The following is a 24,092-nucleotide window of genomic DNA, read 5'->3' as shown; positions in this document are numbered from 1 at the left end:
GGGCGGCGCGGCGCGGCGCGGCGGGACGGGACGGGACGGGACGGGACTCACATCCAGGATCACCGAGGCGCCCTTCCTCTGCTCCGGGGCGCAGGCGGCGGCGGCGGCGGGCGGCGGGTCGCGCTGCGGCGGCAGCTCCCGCTCGGCCAGCAGGCTCTTGTCGCTCATCTTGGTGACGATCCAGCGGAGCAGCCCGTCCAGCCCCGCGAGCTGCGGCTGCGGCGGCGGCGCCTTGCGGAAGAGCCTGTGGACGCCCTCGCGGCAGTAGCGCGCGGCTTGCTCGCACATCTTTTACGGGCGCCCTCATGCTGGAGCCGGCGCGCCCCCCGGCCCTCCCCCTCCCTCCCCCCTCCCCGCGCCCCGCCCCCGCCCCCGCCGCGGCTGCTCCCGCCGGGGCGAGGCGACTCCCCCCGCAGCAGCGCCGGGAGGAGGGAGCGAGGGGCCCCCGCTGCAGGGGGGGACGTGGCTTGCTGGGTGCGTGGGGGGAGCGGCCTCGCGAGCGAAAGCCCCTCCAGCGTGCGGGTCGTGGCCGCGCTGAGCGCCCCGCTAGCTCGCCCGGCTCGCCGCGCGCTTCTCGTGATGCGGCAGAAAATGCTTCTGAAGCCCCGAAGGGCTCGCGGGGATGGAGGAATAACCGAGGGGAGACGCGAAGTGCTGCTCGCGGTTGGGTCGCCCGGCTGCCGCGACGTGCGCTTCATATTATCCCTTCCAAATGTATCTCTGTTGGGGTGTGTGTTTTGTTCTGGGGGGTTTTTGGGGGTGTCCTCTTTGATTTTCGATAAAGGATTTTTCCCCCCAAAAAACAAACAAAACCGCCAGCTACAGCAAGGAAGGGAAAGAATGGGGAGGGAACAGGAGAACAAGGAATTGCACTTTTTTCAGAGTTCATGGGGGTGAAAACAAAATTCCAAAATCCAGTTTTGTGCAACTCCTTTATCATGTCATACAGAAGAACGACGAAGTGTCAGAATCTGCCCCAAGGCGAAAATTGTCCAGAAATTCCATGAAGTGGACAACTACATTAAGCTGTGGGTCCCTTCAAAACTTAAGTAATTAGTGTTTATACTGCCCAAAAGCAGAAGCTCTTATGGCACAGCAAACCTGTTATTCTTTTGAAACAAAAGACTCCCCTAATCGAGACATTTTGCCTGGGTGACTATCACTGAACTGTGGCCATTTTAGATCAAAATTATTATATTTCATCATAACGCTTCAATAATAAATGTCAATCCTTATTAGCAATAGTTTGCTAATGTTATATTTAACACCAGAGCTTTAAAATGTATGGATAGGTAACAAGTCCAGCTGAATAGTATTGTTTATGTTTCAGCAACACAGTCTGCAAAGAGGTGGCTCTGAAGACAGCGAGCTCCAGAGCAGGCCAGTGCAAATTCTGTACTGGAGAGCCTACCTCACAGGGCTGTTGTTCTGGGGAGAAATTGGAGGGCAGGAGGAGGAGAACGGATTCTTGAAAAAAGCCATTTTGGATTCTTAAAAAAAGAAAAGGGTGGGGCACGCGTCTAAATAAATAAATAACGCAACATCAGCACACCTGTGCTCACGCACAACCAACCCACTGACATCGAGAAACAAGGTTTATTTTGTTCAATTCAGTGGAGCAAAAGTTCTGCCAGAGCGGGTGTCCCGGGGGGCCCATTCAGACTGGAGCCCAGCCCTCGGGCGGGGGAGGGCTCAGCCCCACCACCCTGCTGTCCAGGGGCACTTGCTGAATGATCGGTCCAGGGGCCTGTTGCATTTGACACCTCCCCCCCAAAAAAGAAGACAGCTTTGGGCTCCCTTCTTGCTTCATGCTCCCCCTTCCTGCATCTGCATGTACAGACTGAAGAAGCCCAGGTGGGTCAGGCCAAAGCCCCCCCCCCCCCGCCAGCCAGCTTTCTGCTCCAGGCGTGGCCCATTCCAGGCCCCCTGCCAGGCCCGCCTGCAATTCAGCAGTTGGCAAGCAGGCGCAGGGAGCGAGAAGCCGCTGGGATTATTGTGCAAGGCACGTGTGTGATGGCAGGGGACTGCCCGGAAGACGGGTACACAGCCAGGAGTGAACGGCCAGAAATGCGACAGGAGGCCTGGGAGTCAAGAGCCAAGCTCTCCCCGAGAGACAGGCCTGGCTGTGCATGTCTTTGGCAGGGCTGGATGCCAAGGGAGGCTGGCCTGCAATGCAAGAAGCCCTTGGGAGGCTTGTAGTGCCAGAGTGTCCCTAAGAAGGGTCAGCGAGAGTCTTGAGAAGCACCCTGACGCAAATAAGAGCATTCCCTCGCATTCCAAGTGTCCATCCAACACCGAACGGGCGTGCAGACACGGAACACCAGTGAAGTCGAAGGGTTGCACCCCACATCTTGAGCAGCCTCTCCCAGCCTGCTGGCCTTCCGCCTTGGGACTGCTCCTTCTGAGCATGCCAGGCCCACCTGGCCTGGCCAGGCCAGGGGCGTTTGTGCCCCCCCAAGGGAATGCCTCCTCCCAAGCACAGCAAATGACCAGGGCAGCTGGCTCCCCGGGACGGATCGCGAAGGCCGCTTTTTCATCTCCCTTTGCAAACCTATTTTCCTCCCTGCTCTCAACACTCAGTGGGGCGCTTTAACTAATTAAAGACCTCCAGCAGGCAGAGGAATCCATTCCCTTTGGAACCAAATGTCAGAGATGACTTACTCATCTTTGCTAATGAGTGACAGATTGTGGGGAGCTCCAGCTGCTTCACCACCAAAGGAGGCCACTGAGGCAGATGACGCATTGGATTTCCATGGGTCCATCTAGCCAAGGCCTACGAGGGCTGGTTAGGGGAGCTCTCTGGGGCTCAGGACCAGAAGAGTCCAGGTGCTAGCACGCAACTGGGTTTTGCACTCTCCTGTCTGCCCAGGACCGGCCCCGGCACCCTTGTGCCTCTGGCAGGCGTCTTCCACAGGTCCCACCACGGAGGTCTGTCCAACCTGTGCCCCATGCCTGCTGTGCGCCTTTTTATTGGGAACTCTTATCCCTTGGAGCCGCCGTGCGGCATCTTTTGACCGCTCTGAACCACAGGAAGTATCCGGGGTGAGCTGCTGATTTCCACACAATGCCTCAACCAGCTGGCACCCCGGTTGGCTCCCTGGCTGAGCTGTGGCACAGAGATGCACCGGCTGGCAGGGTGCCAAGAGCACCCTCTCTGTGGTTGCTCTCATCTAGCTTCATGGTCTACCCCAGAGCTGCAAGCAATGCAAAAGCCCAGCAGAAGGCTTGGGAGCAGATGGAGGAAAGCTCCTCGCGGATGAGTCGAACCCTGGGATATTTAAAGACACTGAAAGTGGCCAAGGAACAACCTCGCCGCCTCTCCTCAATCTCATCTTTGCTGCCCAGGTTTATCTGGGCCCTATTAACTGCTGGCCCCATGGATATCCTAGACTCCCCCGGCCCCCGAGGCCTGCAGTAATATATTTGCTGGGCACTTCCAGGATAAAATCCCTCGCATTTGCCAGGACTTAGACTCCAAAGTCATAGCTGGGTGAGGATCCAGAGCACAGCCTGTCCAGTTTGATTGAATGGGTTTAAGATGGAACCACTCCAGGATGCTGGCACAGGACTCAGCTGAGTTCTTGGAAATGCTTCTGTACTGGGTCCTTGACCCTTCTGGTTTGGAAGAGTTGCCAAGGAAGCAACGACCTGCTGGGCCAGGAGGCGTCAGGTGTGAGGTTCTGAGGCAGCACCAGGGCTCCCTCTTCTGGCCAGAGGCCAGAATAGCAGCCCTGAAGGTTGCAGGCCCAGGCCCACATTCAAACACAGCCACCAGAGATGTTAAGAGCACCACCTGGAAGCCCTGAGGGAAGGACCGGCTCTTCCCTCTAGATGCTGCCTCAGCAGTGAAGGTCCTTGGTGTTGCTGGGGTGCTCTTTGCCTCCTGGAACCTGCTTCTGGAAACTGCACGTTGCCTTTCTCCTGCCTCCACTTCTGGACCATGCTTGACTCCACCTGCTCCACCTTCTGCTCCAGCACCAGGTATCCACTTCTCCTTGATTTGTCTCTCTGGCTTTTGACTCCTGACCAGCTTTGACTGCTCTGCTCTATCCAGACCAACTTGGCTGTCCTTCTGTTATTGGCCTTGACCTCCAGACTGCTTGACTGTGACTTGGAATAGGCCCTTGGAGTAGACTGGTAGTTTGGGTCCAGGTCCCTGATCTGATACCCAGCCACCCCACCCAGAACCGTGACATCAGGGAGACCAATCCTGAAGAATCCTGCCTCGGCCCAGAAGATCCCAACAACTTTAGGCTGGGAAATGCCTCTTTCCTGGGCAAGGTCCTCGAGCGGGTGGTGGCCAACCAGCCCCAGGTGCTCTTAGCTAAGACTGGATCCATTTCAGCCCAGGCTCAGGCTGGGCCATGGCGTGGAATGGGGAAGCAGCTCCTACAGTGACCGATGTCCAGAGAGGGCAGTCACCCTGCCGGCGTTCCTGGACCACTCGGCAGCTTCGGCTCCTTTCAGCCATGGCTTCTTTCTGGGGTGCCTGAGCTGAGTGCGGGCTCCTGCAGCATGTAGTTCCACTCCTGCTTGAGTATCCGGAAGATGGCATTTGGAAAAGATGGCTTGGCCCCGGGGACTCTCAGGGGTGCTGGAATGCATGTGCGTGGGGTCCTCTGGAGTGCTGGAATGGACAGTCCCAGTCTGGCCGGGCAGAGGGGCCAGAGGAGACTGAAGCTCCGGCACCTGGTCAAGAATGCAGGTTTCCTTCCTGCCCACCCCGGCTCTGCGCAAGCACCCCTACATCCCCCAGCATCGCCCCGAGGGTGGTGAAGGCGCGAAAGAGCAACAGCTGCCCCCTGGTGAGAGGAGGGCGGGCAGCACGTGCACAGCAAATCGTGACTCATCATCACAGTCCATGCAGCCATGACCCCAGAGCAATTCCACGCCCAAACATTCAACATTCACAGGCCCTGATCCACCAGCCATTCCTGGAGTTCACATCTCCACCAGGAGTGCACAGCTAGCAGGTCCTCAGTGGCCACTCCAGAGCAGGAAGTCCGAAATGCTTTGCACTGCAGCAAGAACAAGGCACTGTTGCGGGGAAAGGGCCTCCCCCACCCCCAGCTAAGCTCAGCAGGAGCAGGGAATTCCGGGGGGGGGGGGGCAGATGATGTCCACGTCCTGCTACTTAAGAACGGCCGAAGTGGGGTTCCCGCAAGCCCTGGCTCCAGGGCACCGCTTGTGGCAGGGAGAGAGCCGGGAAAGGACAAAGACTGTTTCTGTCTCCCCATTTCGCCATCCAATATACCACTGAGGGTCAGCTGGGAAGAGCTGTTCTTTAGCCACTCAAGCGGCCCCAGGGATGGACTGGTGTGTTAGAATTGGCACCTTTCCCCACCCTTCTCCCTCAAACAGCGGCTTGTTTTGTGGGTGCCATTAGCTGCCAATTAAACACACACAGAGAGAGAGAGAGAGAGAGAGAGAGAGAGAGAGAGAGAGAGAGAGAGAGCGCATGTTTTAAACCCCATCCTAACATTTCTGCAGTTTGTAATTCAATACTTCCCCCAAAGGTCTGCAAGTTAATACCGTTACTGAAATACAAATCCTAAAGCACTTCCACAGCCCTCCCGCATTAGGAGCCACTTCAGTCAGCAAATTTCAGAATTAAGCTGGCAAAACAGAACCCAGCAAAACTATTAATGGAGGTTTGGCTTCACTGTTTGTTCAGTTATTCACCTGTTTTACAGGATACCCATTGTTAGATTTCTTTTAAACAAAACTACTTTGATATTAAAAGAACTAAGAAATCTTGTCTTTTTAGGAAGAGCACTGTATTATGCTTTTAATCTACATTTCTTCTCTTTTCTGTTTTTAAAGTTTATTTTATTATGAAATTGCAACAATGCAACACAAAAGGTGAAGAAGAAACCTATCACTCCAGAAATTTAAATATATCAGTTTACTGAGACTTCCATGTATAGGATGGGATACAAGTTTCCAATAAATAAATTTTGATGCACGCAAATGGAATGTGTGCATTGTGTGGCTTTCTAAGAGTCGTACATAAACTTCAAAAAATATCCAAGTCCATTTGCAGGTGACATTTATAGACCATGTCGTCTCGTCACTGAGACCAGTGTAACATATTCAGTCCATGACATTATGGAAGGTGAATGTTCTGTTACTGCTGTGACACTTTGGATGATAAAAGGGGATGGAGAAACTGTACCACCTGTTTAATAACTTCCACAAAACAGGTAGATACTTTAAAAGTATGTGCAGATCAGTAAATATTAAAGACTGTTCCAGTGCTCTCATTATTGGCAGAATACCGTCTGCAGCTATTGGGCTCTGCTGAAACAAACAGTCAAAAGAAACATACCTTCGGCAATCAGCAAACTTAGATAAGCGTTTATTAAGGAGACGACATGGTGTCCAAGAGCCCTGGAACAAGAGTCTTTGCTGCATAAGGCATAACCCAAGATCCACAGATGCTTCAGGTACAAATGCAAAGCCACAATCTGTTGATTAGGCAATACGGGGCATTTCAGTTCCCTGCTCGGGGCTGGAGAGGTGTTATTTTATTCATTCTTATTATTCTATTACTGTGCACTAGTATAGGATTATTATACTAATTACTATGGAACTGATCGGTAATGTTTCCATTTGCAAAAGGTGGAAACCCACCAAGGCCGCACCTAGAGTCTAGTGCCGCACTTGTACATATCGCCGTTCAGCCCATCGCAGTGACCGGCACATGGATGGCGAGCACGAGCTGATCCAAGGCAAAAGCCAGAATTTCCGTTCAAGTCTGCCCAGCATTACTTTTGGAGCAGTGTTTAAATATGGCTCCCCCTGTAGAGTCAATTTAGCATGAGAAAATACGTCAGGCATAAGGGGTAGAGACAGAGAGACGTAGCGAGTTGGAAGGGGTCTCATGGACTATCTTGCCTGGCCCCCAGCTCCACTTATTCGATGCCCGACATGTGGCTGTCCAGTCCTTCCTTGAACACCCTCACATTGTACATCACGTGCACCTAACAGTCCTAATGGTGATCTTAAATATCTTTCTAATATGCCAGGATCCCATTTAGAGAAAGGATCCATACAAAAAGATTCCCAGACTGACCAAAGGGGGGAAAAAATCTGATCAAACTTTAGCAAAGTACAGGAAATGGACCTAATGATAGAGAGCAAAATTCAGGATGTCAGACTCGCCTTCATTCATTGGAAGCGGCACCTTTAAGCAGAAATTCATGGAAGTGGAGCAAACACTGAATTTTTGAAAAGATTTTCCACGATCCGATTTGGAACATCCAATCAAAGTAAAGGGTTTATTTTGAACGCATTGATACTTCCATGCAAACTCAGCCCATCTATCTAAATATGGTGAGATCTCATGAATCAGCTCATTTAAATTGGACTGAGATATCTCCTTGGGAATAGTAGTTACATCTGAGCACCATCAAAATTACCAATCAGCATATATAGAACAAGGTATAGTATCTCCAGTTGGCATCAGTTCAGAACTTAACCAACTAGCTAGATAAGTTAACAAAAGTATTGATTAACTGCATCAGAGCAGAAACAGGCAATTGAGGTTAGAAGATAAAAATATAATCAGCATAAAGAATAACTGTAAATTCCAAACAATTATTCACAGCACTGTGACTATTAATATTCTGTCTAAATAGCGCAGGTCAGAATTGGCAAGCAGGCATCAGGTACCACTGGAGAAAGTGGATATGCGGTGGGTACCCCTCTCAAGTGAAAAGAAAGCCCCCAGAGACTATGAGTCATGACACTTGTCCTTGGGGTTAAAAATAAAAGTCTAACTTATTTCAGAATTCTACAGGAATGTCAAAATTACTCCATGGGCCAGAAATAAATTTCCAATGAATCTTGTAAAAGGGTCTACAGAAATATTTATTTATTAGGATATTTCTAACCTGTCCAATACAAACCATCTCTGGATGGCTTAATAAATATCCAATAAATACAATAATGAGATAAAATGTGACTGAGGATAAATAAAATTTGAATTATTATTTTTTAAACTTTAAAATAGAAACAGAGCAAGTCAGAAGGGGTCTCCCAGGCCATCTAGTCTGACCCCTGGCTCCAGTCAGCCCCACTCACAACATGCCCACCATTGGGTGAATAAAAATGTTGGGCTTCCAGGTGTGTTCTATCCATGTTTAAACATAGCAAAGTCACAACTGATGTGAGGTAAGCACACCTTTGATGTTTAATAGTCCCACCTGATCTGCTTGAACTGATTCCTGCAATCTTTTGGCAAGCAATGCAGTTATGTTATTATCTACATTAATTAATGAAATGGGCCAATGGTAATCACAGTGGTTATCCCAGAAATTGCATCAGTTGAGGCTGAAGAAAAGGGTTAATATGATGATGATGAAGAAGAAGTCTTCAAATTAACAGGTTGGAAAGATGCATCACAGCACTCAGCTGGGAGCCCATTCAGACAAGGTGGCTACCCTGGATTATTCTTATTATTCTTAACATTTCTGTACCACCCACAGCCAAAGCTCTCTGGGCAGTTCACAAAATTCGCCTTCTGTGCCCTTGAAGGGACTCTTGGTGAAGTCATGGCACACAGTAGTGTGGGAACCTTGCCAAGGCAGAAATTTCTTATTTAAACACACTGGAATGAGCTGCTGTACTGAAATAAAAGGCAGGTTTAAGGGAGTGAAGGCCCCATAAATTCAGGGGGAAAGGTTAATGCAGCTTTTTTCCTAGTTAAAACAACCTGAAAACTGGGGAACAATGGAAATCCTTATCATATATTTTCTTTCTCTGAATGAGTGAAAAGCAAGGGTGTGTGACCTTTTCAACCAAAGGACTCTATTCAGTTTCAGATATGCCTGTTCATGAAACCTTTCTCAACAAAACCTTTTTTAACTGTCCCTCCCAATACACAACTAACCTTTGTTCATATTTCTAATTGCATCCATAATTTCCTCTATATGCAAAGCAGCTGAAAGCAACTGTTGTAGTAAAGAATCTAAAGAGGAGGAAAAGGAGAAGTACTTTTGTTCATTGTTTCACTTCTCATGCTAATAAAATCAGAAAAAACTTTAAAAAACTGTGAATGTATATTTATGGTAGAGGATACATCATATCACTTTCATCTCTGATAGCAGAAATAGGATTTTGATAGACAAATTAAGGCAGATTCTCCCTACTTGTTAACCAACTCATACTTAGCATTCCACAACTCCTGATAAACTGGATGACAATAATTTTCAACTCCTTTTAAAAAGATATTTGTTGCATTTGTTAACATCCATGTATGAAACACAGACAATAATTTGATCTCATATGAAAGCTTTTATTATCCTTTCACTCAGTGGTGCAAGAATCAGCTCTACCCTCATTAATTTTGAAATATGCAAGGAACTCCGTAGAAAGCTGTGATTTAAACGTTTCATCCTTAAGAAGAGAAACATTAAAGAGCCAGACACGGGGTACCTGGCAAACCTGAAAGCTGCAACTCCAGGCAAAGCAGCCAAGCCACATTTTGTAGCTCTGTATCTTCCAGTGAAGGATGCTTCCAAATTATCCAGTTCCAAAGTTCTCCCTGGACATCTGAGTTCCACATCACCTGATTTCGTTTTTGCAGTGAATCCAAAGCTGTTAGGAATCTTAAGAGCATACGAGGACTGTTGCTAGAGGACACCAAAGGCCTCTTTAATGGGAAGCCAGAGTGGCCCAGCCAGAAGCTCAAATGGGAAGCCTGCACAGGGAAGGTGAGCAGGTTCTTGCTCAGTAGCTTCCATATGGAGCACTGACAGATTTGACACCCAAATTGCATCGAGTGTGCCTTCTCCATCGCCTGGATTAACTGCATAAAGCTATCTGAGATAGCTTCCCGGGGGTGGATGACAGGACCAGGCAAGCCAGAGGAATCACAGGGAAGTCTGCTAGGGAGGTTTGCGCATCCTGAGAAGATCCCTCTGGACCACCAAAGGTCCTTCTAGTCCAGCCGCCTGCTCACGCCACGGCCAAGCAGCTGTGCATGGGAAGCCCTAAGCAGGACAGAAGCCTCCCACCGTGTTCCCCATTAGTTGGTGTGCATAGACATGGCTGCCAGTCAGGACTAGTAGCCTTCTCCATGACTTTGTCCAGTCCCCCCATAAAGCCATCTGAATGGCTTCTTGTGGCAGTAAGTTCCATCGTTTGACTATGCATTGGCCTGTGATGACCTTCCCAGTCTTTAGCATTCCCCTTTCCTGGGCTCCAAGTGCTTTCTTGCAAATTTAACTTATCAAGAAATGCCAATCTCGAAGGAGCTCTGAAGCTGCCCTTTAGGTCTCTGCCCCTCTGGCACTCCAAAACAGGGATCAGAAATGCTGAGAGCATGCAGTCATTTGGAATCACTCTGCATGATTCCTGCACCAAGCTTCCGCAATTATCTGGCGACTTATTCCCCAGCGTCCATGCACATAGAACGAGTGTGTTACTAATTTGCTGGAGCTCCAAAACACTATTAATTGACATTAATTAGGCTTTTAAATAAAATGGAGTGTTTCCTATCTACAGAAAAACTGCTACTTCTATCCAAAGGTGAAGCAAAGCTTTTAAGGGGCGGAATCTCAAACCGCAGGGTGCCTGGCTGCTACAAATATTCTTAGGGGCTTGGAAGCTCGTTCAACAGAGCACGTTGCTCTGAGGTCTATGCATTTGAGAGCCAGTGTGGCGTAGTGGTAAAGATCATGGGACTGGGACTCAGGCGATCCAGGTTCGAGTCCCCACTCGGCCATGGAGCCCACTGGGTGGCTTTGGGCCAGTCACAGACTCTCAGCCCAGCCTACCTCGCAGGGTTGTTGTTGTGGGGATAAGATGGAGGAGGAGAATGATGTAAGTTGCCTTGAGCCCTTTGTGGGGAAAAGGCAGGATATAAACCAATAAATAAATAAAATAAATAAATAAAATCTGTCCACCATCTGCACTGGCAAAAAAATTCTGCAGGTTCCCTCTCTTGTCACAGCAGTGAAAGGGTGAGAAAAGCAATGCCAGCTGAATTTCTGTCCTCTGGGTAACAAAGGGAGAGGCAAATCTGGACACTAGATGGATCCCAGGAGGTGAGGAAGTGATGGCTTAAGTTTAAGGTCAGGGATATGCTTGCTTGCGCTTGCAACACTGAAGAGATGGCTCCGGCTTCAAATACATCTGAAGTCGTGGAGAGGAATTCTACTTCCAACTGGAGCAAGAGAATGCTCTGCATTATGGCCGGATCTTCTGTGTCATACATCTAGATTTTTAAAACTGTTTTGTTAAAAGGAAGCTAGGATAAAGCTTGGTAAAACCCCAAAATATAGCTTCATGGCTAACAAGCTGGAAAATATTGTAAATAATTCAAAAAACTTCTACTTGAGTTCATATACATGGGCTAGCTCAAACCAGACCCATTTTCTGAGCTGTTCAGGGTCACTGAGCACTAGCTGCTTGGTAGTATCAATGACAGTGAAGAAGAGAATGCCTGTGTATAAGGAAGCTGGCTTTTGGAATGGCAGGTATGAAAATGTGGCAGGTTCTCATGGTCCTCTAACCTCGTGATCAGCTCAGACGCTACACTGAACCTTTGAGCCTTCCTCTGAGGGACAACTCCGAGAGAGGCGTAGAGGACGGCAATAAAGAGTAGGGCCTTTCTCAGTGGTGGCCCCCACAATCTGTGGGCTAAGCTCCAGTGCAGCCCAGCTGGCAGCAAATCTGCCATCTTTTTGGTGCCAGGTTAGGACAGCCCTCTTTTAAAGATTCAATCAGTCACACATTTAATGGAGAGAGGGACTACATTTGTCAAATAAGCATCAACATGTTTGCCACCAGTTCCCTTCAATAAATGGTCAAATTTCTTAAAATATTTGAGTGATATTCACTGAATGGAAGGCAAGCCTAAATCTGTCCTTCAAAAGGCAGCAGGAATGCCCAAGATTTCCCGTAAACGGTCCTACACCAGTGTGGTACATTGTTTAAAATGCCAACAAAAGTGCGTGTAGTCAAGGCTATGGTTTTCCCAGTTGCAATGTATGGTTGTGAAAGCTGGACCATAAGGAAGGCTGAGCACCGAAGAACTGAGGCCGTTGAATTGTGGTGCTGGAGGAGACTCCTGCGAGTCCCTTGGACCGCAAGGTGATCAAACCGGTCAGTCCTAGAGGAGATCAACCCTGACTGCTCTTTAGAAGGCCAGATCCTGAAGATGAAACACAAATACTTCGGCCACCTAATGAGAAGGAAGAGCTCCCTGGAGAAGAGCCTGATGGTGGGAACAATTGAAGGCAAAAGAAGAAGGGGACGGCAGAGGATGAGGTGGCTGGATGGAGTCACTGAAACAGTCAGCGTGAGCCTAGGTGGACTCCGGGGGGTGGTGGAGGACAGGAAGGCCTGGAGGAGTGTTGTCTGTGGGGTCGCGATGGGTTGGGTGCGACTTCACAACTAGCAAGCAAACAAATCAATTAATCTCCAATCTTCCTGGGTTCTATGATCTGCATCTGTGGCCTTCCTCCTACCACCTCCAAGGGGGTCCACTAAAGAGGTAACAAGGAGAGGGACTTCTTGGTGGTGGCCTACCAATTATGGCGTGATCTCCCCACTGAGGCCCCCCTGGCACCATCACTGTCATCGTTTCAGCACCAGGTTAAAACTACCTCTGCTTCCAGGCATTTGATGGCATAAGATGGTTCCCACTGATATTGTTTTAATAGGTCTGGTTCCCACTGATATTGATTTAAACTCCATATAATGGAACTTTACACAATATTTTATGTGCATTTTCTCCACCATGGAGAAAGCCCTCCTGAGCATCTTCACACTCATCTTTCCCCCTGGGAGTGCTCCTATAGCACCAGGGAGATCCATTTGTACAAGTACCCAGCATGCATTTGGAATCTGGGGGCTGTCCGAAATGTGTTGCCTTCCAGGCGGTTTGGATCAATGCCGCCATCTGCCATGTCAGCAGCGAAGCCCTGATCAAGATGTAAAACTCCTCAAACACTTACCATCGATGCAAAACAACATTCAAGCGGCCAAGTTGCAGATGCAAAGACTGTAATTAGAATCCTCAATTAATCTTGGGATTTTTGCTTCGCTCTATCCAATTACTGAGCCCTGCTGTGAATTCCTACAGCTGCTTTTTAGACTCCACCAGAGCTCCAAATAGACTCGACTTCTAATCTATATCAAAGGGAAGCTTTTCCTTTTATTTATTAAGTGGGACTGAGGACGGGACTTTAAATCCTCTTGCTACTTCTGCGATTGATTTCAGATGAGCAAATGCCATCCTTGAGATAGTGGAGGATTCGCTTCTTAGAAATAGCCCAGCTGAAGCGCAACATCCAGATTCTCCGGGAAGGAAAGAGCTGTGGATAATGGCACCTGGGTCCAGGGAGCGCTCAAGACAGCGGCTCAGCCTGGCTGCCTATGCCAACTGGAATGCTGCAGGAGCTGTCCGTGGTGCTGACCCTCCTTGGGCCTCCTCTCAGGACCTTTGCCATTCGGGCTGGGCCCCGGAATGGAGGCGCTGTCCGGTCCACTCATTACCAGTCACACTGGTCCCACCAGTCCCCTCCCATAGGACTGGCCTGTGGCGCTCAAGCCATACTCTTTGACAACCCTGTCATGGAGGGGAGTGGAAACTGGGAGCAGGGGATAACTGGAGAAAGGGTTCCTCTTCTCTTACAGCCTGCCCTGAAAGGAAAGAATTAATTCTCCCCCCTACCTCTCCCCTGCCTCACCAACTGGGCTCATGGTAAGCCTGTTGTGGCCCAGGCTTTGATTGCCTGAAAAGGTCAACATCTTTCCGTGTGTGATTCTCCTATGTGTTTTGCCAAAGAGAGGTGGGAAGACGTGCATTTGGGGTTCTGCTTTCCCTGTTATGAACAGCTGGCCGTTCCTCGGAGGCACAGCTGGGCCACCCACCTCTGGAATGGGGAGAAGTGATGAGCGGAGCTGCTCTCGCCTGTGCCAGGAAGGCCCCCTCCGCCCGCCAGCGCCTCCCGCAGGTGTTCCGGAGAACTCAGCCAGCCGCATTGGGAAAGCAGGGAGAAGCGGCTGTGTGAAGTCTCACGAGAGATGAGGGAGCTCCCATGAGAGCTGCAGCCCCTTCCTCACCCAGGGCTCCCTACAGAGCCAGCATGGCGACCGGGAGAACAAGGGCTGGGGGACGCACATGGGGATTCCTCTGGCAGGGGGAGACCCTGCACCTGGCCTGATGTAGGGAGCAAATAATTTTATTATTATTAACTAGGTTTCTATGCTGCCCAAGAGCTGAAGCTGCCTGGGTGGTTCATAGCAGCAGATAAAATACAGAACAAAATAGGTAAAGGTAAAGGTTTCCCCATGACATTAAAGTCCAGTCATGTCTGACTCTCGGGAGTGGTGCTCATCTCCGTTTCCTGGCCGAGGGAGCCAGCGTTCGTCCGCAGACAGTCTCCGTGGTCGTGTGGCCGGCATGACTAAACACCGAAGTGCACAGAACGCTGTTACCTGCCCACCGAAGTGGTACCTTTCTATCTACTTGTATTTGCATGCTTTTGAACTGCAAGGTTGGCAGGAGCTGGGATGGAGCAACAGGAACTCACCCCATTGTGCAGATTCGAACCGGCGACCTTTCGATCAACCAGCCCAGCAGCACAGCGGTTTAAACCACTGCGCCACCTGCAGCCCTACAGAACAAAATACACTAACATAAAAACAGCATAAAAATAAGAGGCAGAATACAAATCCTGCATATGAATATATAAGTCCTTTGCTCTTTTTGCACATGTCTGGATTGGAGAAGCCCATTGCGAAAGTTAGTGAAGGGCACATTCTGACGGATACCTGCCTTCCCATTTGCATATCACTCGGAAAGCGTGAAATGGGGGGTGTCTGTATTAAAATGCAGAGCATGGTCTGAAGGCACATGAGGCATCTGCCATCTTGAAGCTAAGCAAGTCCGGGGCTGGCCTGAGCTTGGAGGGAGACCCCCTGGGTGCCTCATTGGAGATCCACCATGGGAGAAAGGTGGGATAGAAATATAAATAAATAAATGTGAACTGGATAAAATCCCTTTTAGGAAACAGCAGCCTCCAGATCTACCATGTTTCCCTGAAAATAAGACCTAACTGGAGAATAAGCCCTAGCATGCTTTTTCAGGATGCTCGTAATATAACCCCTACCCCAGTTAAGATCCTCAGCCAGACGGACAAGGAAACACGGTACTACATCCCATTGCAACAGACGATAGATGTACTGAATTATGAAACAATAATGTTGACATATAATTGAATATAAATAAATAATATTATTGACATTAATATTTAAAATAAATGATAATGTACGTTATAATTAAGTATGTGTAAATACCAAAGCGGGCACCTTTGAACGAGAGATAAACGCCTACGCAAACAGATGAATGGTGACTTACTGCCAAATGAGCTATCAGAGTACAGACCCAACGCACGAACAACGTCAATGCGTTGTGTGCTGTGATGGATGTCCCTAAGGCATGGGTGCAAACCGCAAGATGGGTGCAAAAAGAAAGGGCTATTCCGTCGAGTACAAGAAAGGAATCGTGGAGGACTCTCGGGGCAAGAATCGTACAGCTTTCGTAAGGAAAAAATGAGACATCACCTGAAAATAAGCCCTGATTTGTCTTTTGGACCAAAAATTAATATGACCCAGTCTTATTTTCGGGGAAACACGGCATATCACATCTTATACAGCAGCTTCAAAACGCTATAGCAAGGTGGCACATATTGTGCTCCTCTGGTCGACAAGAAAAATTCCATTTCGGAGGAAAACTGTTACCCACCGGCTCTGTGCGGCGGCAACAGGAAAACCCGCGTAGCAGGCCGACCTCTAGTGGACACACAAAATACTGCTGGCTCCAGTTTCTCCTTGAGAAGCACTGAGACCGGGATGGGGTGACGCGGTAAGCATCCCTTTGCCGATCGTCAAATCTGCATCGTTAAAAAGTGGCTAGCAAATTGTGCTTTGCCTGAAAAACAGGCCTCACATGGAAAAGAGCTTTTGCTGCTTTGCCAGAGACACTTTGGAAACTGAAGAAAACTTGCCAAGTCTTACAGAGGGTGCCTCATATTGGACAAGGTTGTGGCCCATTTAGGCTGTGGTGCTTCTTCCAGCTATTCCCAACTCCAGGTGTGCTGGACTACAACTCCCAGAATGCCCAGCCAGCATGGTCATGCTGTGGCTAATAAGACTGATAATAGTTGTTATTTTAAATCAGGGGTCCTCAAACTTTTTAAACAAGGGGCCAGTTCACTGTCCCTCAGACTGTTGGGGGCGGAATATAGTTTGAAAAAAATATGAATGTATTCCTTATTTGTAGTGGAAAAAAACCAGGAAAAACAATACAATATTTAAAATGAAGAACGATTTTAATCAACATAAACGTATTCCTATTTCAATGGGAAGGATGGGCCTGCTCTTGGCCAATGAGGTGGTCGATGTCCGGTTCCGGTTCCATATTTGCCACTGCCAGTCGTCACAAGTGATGCAGGTGCATCAGTTAGTCTGGATCTGGCTGGAGATTCCAGATGTGTCGTTCGGGGGAAAGTCTGTTCACGGCACAGGTGCTGCCAAAGACGGTTGCCATTTTGAGTGCGTGGTTCCTGAGAGTAAGGTATGTCTCCGAGGGGAGAGGAGCATAGAAATGGGAAAGGCTGCTTGACTTGAATGCGTCTTTCAGAGAGTCACAATTCTGTACTTTGGCCAGTTCCATTTGGGAAATCGGATCAACAATTTCAATGTCAACAGAAAATGGGTCCCGGAAAAGCTGTGTTCATGTGTTCATGGAGATGAAGCTCTTTAAATCTAATCTGAAGCACCTTTTGCAACATTTCCAGCAATGTTTTGTTTGGGAATGCAACTGCTGGTTTTTCCGCCAACAGGTTTTGAGTTGTGGGGAGATGGCAGAAGATGGCAGAGAAATTCAGTGAGCTTCTCTTTTTCAAAAAACCTGTGTTATTCTTTTGATTAAAAAAGTATAACTTTTTGCAGCTTCAGAAGTTGTGCCCCTCAACCTCCTCTCCACTGCCGTGTGGTTCCTGTCCCTGCCCGGTTGGACACATCTCAGGGCTGCCAGAGCTCAGACAGTGATGGCAGAACACAGGGAACCTCCACACACACCTGCCCTCTCGGCCGACGTGATCACACGTGATGGAGAATGATCGTCAGTGGCCTGTGAGGGGCTGCACTCTGCTCCTTATGCGGAAATGCCACGGTTCGTTATGTTTAGGAAATAAAATAAACCTGACACAGAAATATGCATTAATCAAAGTATTATATAGCTTAAAATATTTTTCTTACCTTCTATCTTTTTTTAGTGTCTCTCTCTCTTCCCACTGCCCTCCTCTCTTCTGTATTCAGAGCCAACGCATGCGTGCAAGAGGGGGAAGAGCCGGCGCATGTGCAATTCACGCTGGCAAGACCAGCACAGCAGCAGGAGCTGGCCAGAGCTGGCCAGAGCTAGCAGAGAGAGCCGGTGCACACGCAGGTGAAAGGAGCTGTCACAATTTGGCACGTGCGCCGGCTCTCTGCTAGTCTCCGAAACTGAAAGTTTCAGAGTACGCCTGCACAGGCTCAGAGCTTTGGGATCGTTTTCTCCGAACGACTCCGAAAGCTCTGAGGTGGGCAGGGTAAATGACCTTGGCGGGCCGTATCTGGCCCACGGTCCATAGATTGAGGACCCCGCTCTAGAGGATTTCTGCTTGTTTGTCTGTCTGTGTTTGACCACTTAGTTTCCCACGGTTTCCAGAGGTTCTAGGTGCATGGAAATAACCTTGGTGGGCCATATCTGGCCTGTGGGCTGTAATTTGAGGAGCCCTGTTTTAAATAATTATTGCCTATAAACAATAATATAACAATTGTGAATAACCAAATAATATTTTAAATAATATGTTTTAAAAAATTACAATCATGGTTTCCCCCTGAAATATGGCAGCAAACAACTATGCAATCTCCAAGGGGCCACATTTAGCTGGAAAAGAAATGAAATGTAGTAGTGTTAAGGTTTTGTAGTGGTTTGCCACTGAATTTGGATGTCAAACTCCTGGGAAGGGGGGTTACTGATACCGTGTGGTGGGTGGGTGGCAAGCAATGGACTATTTGTGCCAATCCCAATTTAATTCCTTGGGTTGGCCGTTTTTAAAGGTCAAAAAGAGGAATGAAAATGTGGGACTTCCTGAAATAAAATTAAAATCCCATGTGTTTTCTGCAACCAAGTTATGCCCCCCCCCAAAGAAAATGGCCACAGCTTCCTTTGATGGCAGAATAGCCGGGTGAAAAAACAGTTGTGCTGAAGGAAAGACATCTGTGTAGCAACTGCTCAGTCTTCCAGCAAATGGTGGCAGTTGGTGCACTGACTAGAAAACTGGAGAGTCAAACATCAGAGAAATGGTTGGTCACCACAAGGGGAAGCTCTTCTCCTAAACTAGGGATTTCATGCAACAAAAGAACCTGACAAGTGAAGAAGAATGTATTGCTCAACAGTTTCTAAATGATGGGAAAGTTTAGAACTTTCTGCTTTGGAACAGTTTCTACTTTGCTTCTGCTAGACATAGAAATCTCAGGACTGTACAAATGTACAGCTGAGCTTGGCAAGTGGTTTATTCCAGATCTCTTCTCCAGTGGTCATGCTGGGAATGGCTTCTGGGAGGCAAAGTTCCAAACATCTGGAAATCTACCAGCTGCCCTGCACTCCCCTTTATGCCTTCAGACGCCCATGTCTGAACTGATTCCCCCTCTTCATTGGCTTTCAACCAGCCAAAATGGCGTTCAACCTAGATGCCCACATGCCATCTCAAGTAAAGATGGGTGGATCCGTCAATTTCAGGTTCTCTGTTACTCAGTGTTCTATCCATCTCGAACTTCAAAAATTTCTCCAGGCTTAAGTTCTGTTCATCCTAACATTGAGATTTCATTTGTTATGTTTGCATGAAAAACCATAAAGATTTTTATGCATATTTCTCCTACGACATCTATTTTAGAGGAATGTTTGCCTATATTAACCTATCTTTCTAATACAAGGTGTGTTGAAATCATTTTTCTAACAGAATTTTTCTAATTTTGACATTCCTTTTTCCTAAGAGAGTGCATTTTAGCATTTCCTAATGATAATTTTTGGGGTGCATTTTTTCATTATTGGACAAATCCATTGCTAAATGCAGAGAAGTGCAAATGTCTAAGAACAACTGAGTTTTGGTTCATATAGTGGCTTGAAGTATGAAAACAGGTAGGCTGGCAAGTCAGTGGTCTGGCTGGAGCATCAGCCATAGGATTCTTTGAATCCCCCCTGCACCTGGAGGTGCTGCTACACCCTCTGAAGGGGGGGGGGACCACAATCTGATTACTTCCCCCTGTCCCCTCATGGCCAGCATGGAAATCACCATGCCAGCTGCCTCTCAGGGCCACCTGAGTGGTGCTGGAGAGGTGAGGAAGCGAGTCAAGGAGAAGAGGAGGCCGAGTTCAGTCCCTCGTATCTCCAGGGAGGTCTAGGGAAAATGCTGGCTGAGACTCCGGCGAGCTGTTCATTGCTGGCCTGTGTTGGCACATACAGCTGAGATGGACCCAGGATCTGACTCACCAGAAGCAAGCCACCTTTATGCCTAGTTCTCCAGGACAAAGCTTTTTAGGCAGCGCCCATCCCACTTTCCTTCCACAGGAAGCCAGTGCAGGAGGCACCGAAATGCTGGACTTTGTAAAACCTGCTGTCCACACCCACCTAAGAATGTGCTGCACCTTTTTCATGAGGTGATTCCTTGTCTTTTTCTGGAGGAGGAGGAGGAGGAGGAGAGGACAAGACAGAGAGAAAGTCATGACTTGTGTATTGCCTCCTGCCAAACACCCCAAAGGTGGTGTTTTGCCAGTGGGTGGGAATTCATACCAGTTTAAAGGCTGAGCCGACAAGGCTGCGTGCAAAACAGCCAGGTGTCCACACACAGGTGAAAGAAAGCAGTCCCTTTTTCAAACAAGGGAGTGAGTCACGATATGGAAATGCGCCCGCATGTGGGATTAACATGCAGCAGGTGCTTTTCCCTTTCCCCCAGAAAACTGCCTGATTGATTGCAAGAAGCCGATTGCTTCTTTCAGCAGAGCTGCCTTGTGGCTGCAACACGGTTTCACTTCCAGGAGCCAATCAGCTGCCAGAGGCCGCATCCTGCCAGCCATGGGAAACCGATGCTCCTCGCAGGAACACCGGCACACACTTGGCTTTCTCCCTGTAGACAGAGAGTGCTGGCAAAACGGTTTCCTGCCCACCCCAAGCCCCTGGAAAGATTTGCGATTGCAACGCCTCCTCCTCCTCAAAGCAAAACAATGCAGTAATAACCCAGGCAACAAATGCAACTTGTAGAAAAATATTAAAATAATCAAAGTCTATAAAAAAGTTGAGTTGAAAGGGGCTTATGAGGCCGCTGAGTCCAGCTCCCTGCTCAGTGCAGGACTCCAGATCCAAGCATCCCTCTCAGGTGGCCGTCCAGTCGCATCCCGAATGCCTCCAGCGGGAGAGCCCGCCACCCCCCCCCCTTGGTCACGGGTTCCAGTCCTGTGCTGCTCCAACAGTCAGGAAGCTCTTCCTGAGGTTCAGCCGGAACCTGAATGAAAGCATGCACGGATTCGCTGTGATGAAGCAACACTCCTTGCACATACCGTGTGTATTGAAAAATATGCTTGAACAAATGTGCAAATATGGCCACGGAGGGCACCCGCGTGCCCCGTTCTCTGGGGCGTGTGCATTTTACCTTGAGGAGCTTAACGGATGCAAGGAAAAAGTGCTCAGGTTTTACTACAGGTAATTACTACTCATTTTATAGGCACTTGGCTTGACATCTGTATGGCAATTAAAATAATAGTAATAACAACCCAGAGCTGAATGAATTCCAGCCAAAAGAGCTCCTGAGACAGGATGTCCTTGCTGTTGAAAGCTTGTCCTGATAAGCTCGCTTCACGGAGAGTCCGCTTTGCTGCGTGGCCCCTGGGTGGGAAGGGGCTGATGAAAAAGTCTCATGGGAAGGAATGTTCAAGGCCACCGTAATAAAAACATGATAAAAACAAGGACAAAACAGAAGAAGTAGTTGGAACTTTTCAGATTAGAAGGGCAACAGCACTCCGCTTATGGAAAGTGAAAAGAACTGCTTTTCTCCATCCTCTGCCCATGCACTGGTGCAGCTGGAGGCCTCCCGTGCAAACGCCATTTTATTCCTCGCATCATGAAGGTGCTGTGATTTGACTGACGTGCAAGAGAAGGACGCTCGTGTGGGGTGTAAGCAGTAGGGGCGAAGTTCTGACCCTCCACGGTCCCAGTGCAACCCCCGGCGCTCCCTTCCCTTCTCCTGCCACCCGTCACAGGCTTTGCTCAGTTCCTGCCCCTTCCAGAGGGACAGAAGAGCTCGCCCAAGGCAGGAGTAGCTTTCAGCTACCACTCGCTAGCGCTGGCCCCAGTTGCCTCTGTCCCAGCCACTTTATGCCTTGATTTATTTTTATGTATTTATATCTCCATTTATATGCCACCTCCTACCGAGGTCTCAAGGGGGCTTACAATCAAATGTAAATTCTTATATCTAAGTTCTTATACACACTTCTCAGTTCAAACTATTCTCTTATGGCACCCCTCTGAAAAATCTTGTAATTTACTTCCAGGTCTTCATAAATAATGCTGTTCCAAAAGACTTATAAGCAGAGTTAAATCAGAGCCACTCAAACAGCCCTTAAAAGTAAATAAGGTTGAGTTGAATCCCGAACTTCTGCACTGCGATGTACAAGGGTGCCCTTTTCCTCTGACCTCTGTCCACTTCAGGAGGGTTTCCTGGAAGCCGGCCCTTGGCGGAAAGAGGTCCTGCTCCAGCACGCTAGCATGATGGCAGCCGATACAAACCACGGAGCAGCACGGGAAGGCAAGGAAACGGGGCACGGCTGATAGGTGCTCCACACTGGAATGACTGCATTTGCCCCTAGGAACGGGGCGCCGTGGGAGGGTTAAGCACGGAGTCGCCACTCGCCTGCACGCACCTCTCCGCCGTCCCCCGCAGGCCTCGGCGCGCTTCACCCAGTCAGGCTGATCTGGGCAGAGAACGAGGAGGCAAGCTTCGCACAGAGCAGTGCGGGACTTGCCTTGCGCGAGGTGTGATGCTCCCACCATTTTCAATCACTTGGCAAGGGGATTAGACGACAACTGGATTCAGACCACAGGAACGGCATGTGAGAAATCCATCGGGGGTGGGTGGGAATCCACAGATTCCCTGGGCTTGCTTGGATCCCCACATTCCGGCAGCCACGGTTAGTATGCAAGCACCCCAGCAGCAGGCTAGCCGGGAACTGGGACCTGCGCAGCAGCTGCCCCAGTGGTGTTCCTTTTCCATGCGCATGATTTGCAGCCTCTGCTGGTGCTGCACATGACACAGAGCCAGGGAAGAGGGTCTCTGGTTGCACAACAGTATTTGCCAATGTCCTTCCAGCTCGGGTCACTTCCTAAGACAGGAACAAGCCTGGGGGGAGTCGGCAGACTTAAGAGGGACAGATTCCGCAGAGCTTTCTCACACCACCAGCTGAAATACCATGATGGGGCTCAGACAATGTGACAGACCATCAGTGGGAGAAAGCCACCATGGCCTGTTGTGTTGGCTGCACCCAGCCACTAGGCTGAGGCAAAAAAGGGTGGCCCATGGAAGCCATGCAGGACCGTGTGCCATGACTGGGACTCGGGCGATCCGGGCTCTAGTCCCCGCTCAGCCATGGACCCAGCTGGGTAACTTTGGGCCAGCCATGGACTCTCAGCCGAACCTACCTCACAGGGTTGTTGTGGGGATAAGACTGGGAGCAGCAGGAGGAGAATGATGTACAACACTTCGAGTTCTTTATAAGAAAAGGGCAGGCTATAAATGTAATAAATAAGCAGGTCATGATGCTGCCAGCTTGGATGGTTTGAAAGCTGAATTAGGCACAATCTCAGAGAATGATGCCTGCACAAGACCTCCAGCATTGGGTGTGGCAAGACCCACACATTTCTCTCCTATGGGTAACATCCTGCCTGTGTCTTTCCCGTGTGCAGCTGTTTGAACAGAACGCGGGAAGATCCAGCGTTGCGTCTGGTCTGGCTCAGCTCTTCTCGGGTTTCTTTGCCGTCCTTTCCCCCACGCCACCCCAGCATGGTTCCCAATCCTCCAGACCATGAAGTTCCTAAGAAACACCTCCAGGTCATATTTAGGCATTTAATCACCAGCGCCTTGTCGCTCCTGGCATAATATTGGCGTAATCTGTTCACACCTCCCTGAGTTGCCATTAAAAGTATGTGCGCCATGAGAAACTGTAAAAGGCACACCCTTGTTCAGATCCTTCCCTAATGTGGACTTGACTAGAAAATTAGCACATTTTAGGAACTTGTGCCTCAGCCCTCTAGGACATGGGAGTCATTCCTAAACCAGCACACCTGTAATTAAGACCTTGAAACAGCTTCTAGCATCTCGCCCAGTATTGCAGACACTGACTGGCAGCAGCGGCCCTCCAACCCTTCAGGAAGGAGTTTTTCCAGCCCTTCAAGTAGGGCAACCACATCTGCACCACCTGAAGCTAAATGCAAAGCAGAGCTCAGCTGGATGTTGCAAGCAGGCAGGTTTCCAACCTTTGCCGCTAGTGTTGACAGTGTACAAAATGATGTATTACAGAAAAGCACTCCCAAAACATTTCTATTGCAGAGGAGCTTTAAGAATGCTTTAGCTGAGGGACAATTGCCAGTCTAAAATGTGTGTCATTTGAAGAATGCATTGGAATGCGCATGAGAATGCATGCACATTTCAGGGCAGACTTGAGACAAAACTGCAATCTGATCAGAAAACAGCATGGAACAGATCTGATGTCAGAAAACTGAGAATCAGAATTGCTTTTTATGTAAGCTCTTGGGGATGAGTTGTTTGCCAGGTCAGAGGAATTTGTAGCTGAGGTAATGTGGGGAGACCAGCTACCGGGAAAGAACAGTTGTTCCGGGCCTGCGTCAAGAAGCTGGGTCACAAATCTGAACTGCTGTCCTTAGCCAGAAAGCCTGTCTCTGCCAGGGGATCCCAAGAGGTTCACTCAGCAGTAGGAACCCTAAAGCACAAACCTGTCTCTGTTTCAGCAGAGGAGGGGCCTAC

At 49.0% G+C, this 24,092-nt stretch overlaps 1 protein-coding gene across 1 annotated transcript in view; it reads right to left on the bottom strand.

The window, feature by feature from the left end:
* NECAB2 (N-terminal EF-hand calcium binding protein 2) overlaps positions 1-288 on the bottom strand; it is a 167,818-nt gene extending 167,530 nt beyond the window's left edge. The window contains exon 1 of the mRNA XM_044433909.1: positions 52-288. Within this exon, the coding sequence (XP_044289844.1) occupies positions 52-288 (237 nt within the window). The remainder of the gene's footprint in view (positions 1-51) is intronic.
* Positions 289-24,092: the final 23,804 nt, after the last annotated feature.

The sequence above is a fragment of the Varanus komodoensis genome, unplaced genomic scaffold (assembly GCF_004798865.1).
Source record: "Varanus komodoensis strain SLA01 unplaced genomic scaffold, ASM479886v1 scaffold27, whole genome shotgun sequence".
NCBI classification, from domain to species: domain Eukaryota; kingdom Metazoa; phylum Chordata; class Lepidosauria; order Squamata; family Varanidae; genus Varanus; species Varanus komodoensis.
The sequence above is the reverse complement of the archived record's forward strand: the minus strand, read 5'-3'. Positions and strand labels throughout refer to the sequence as shown.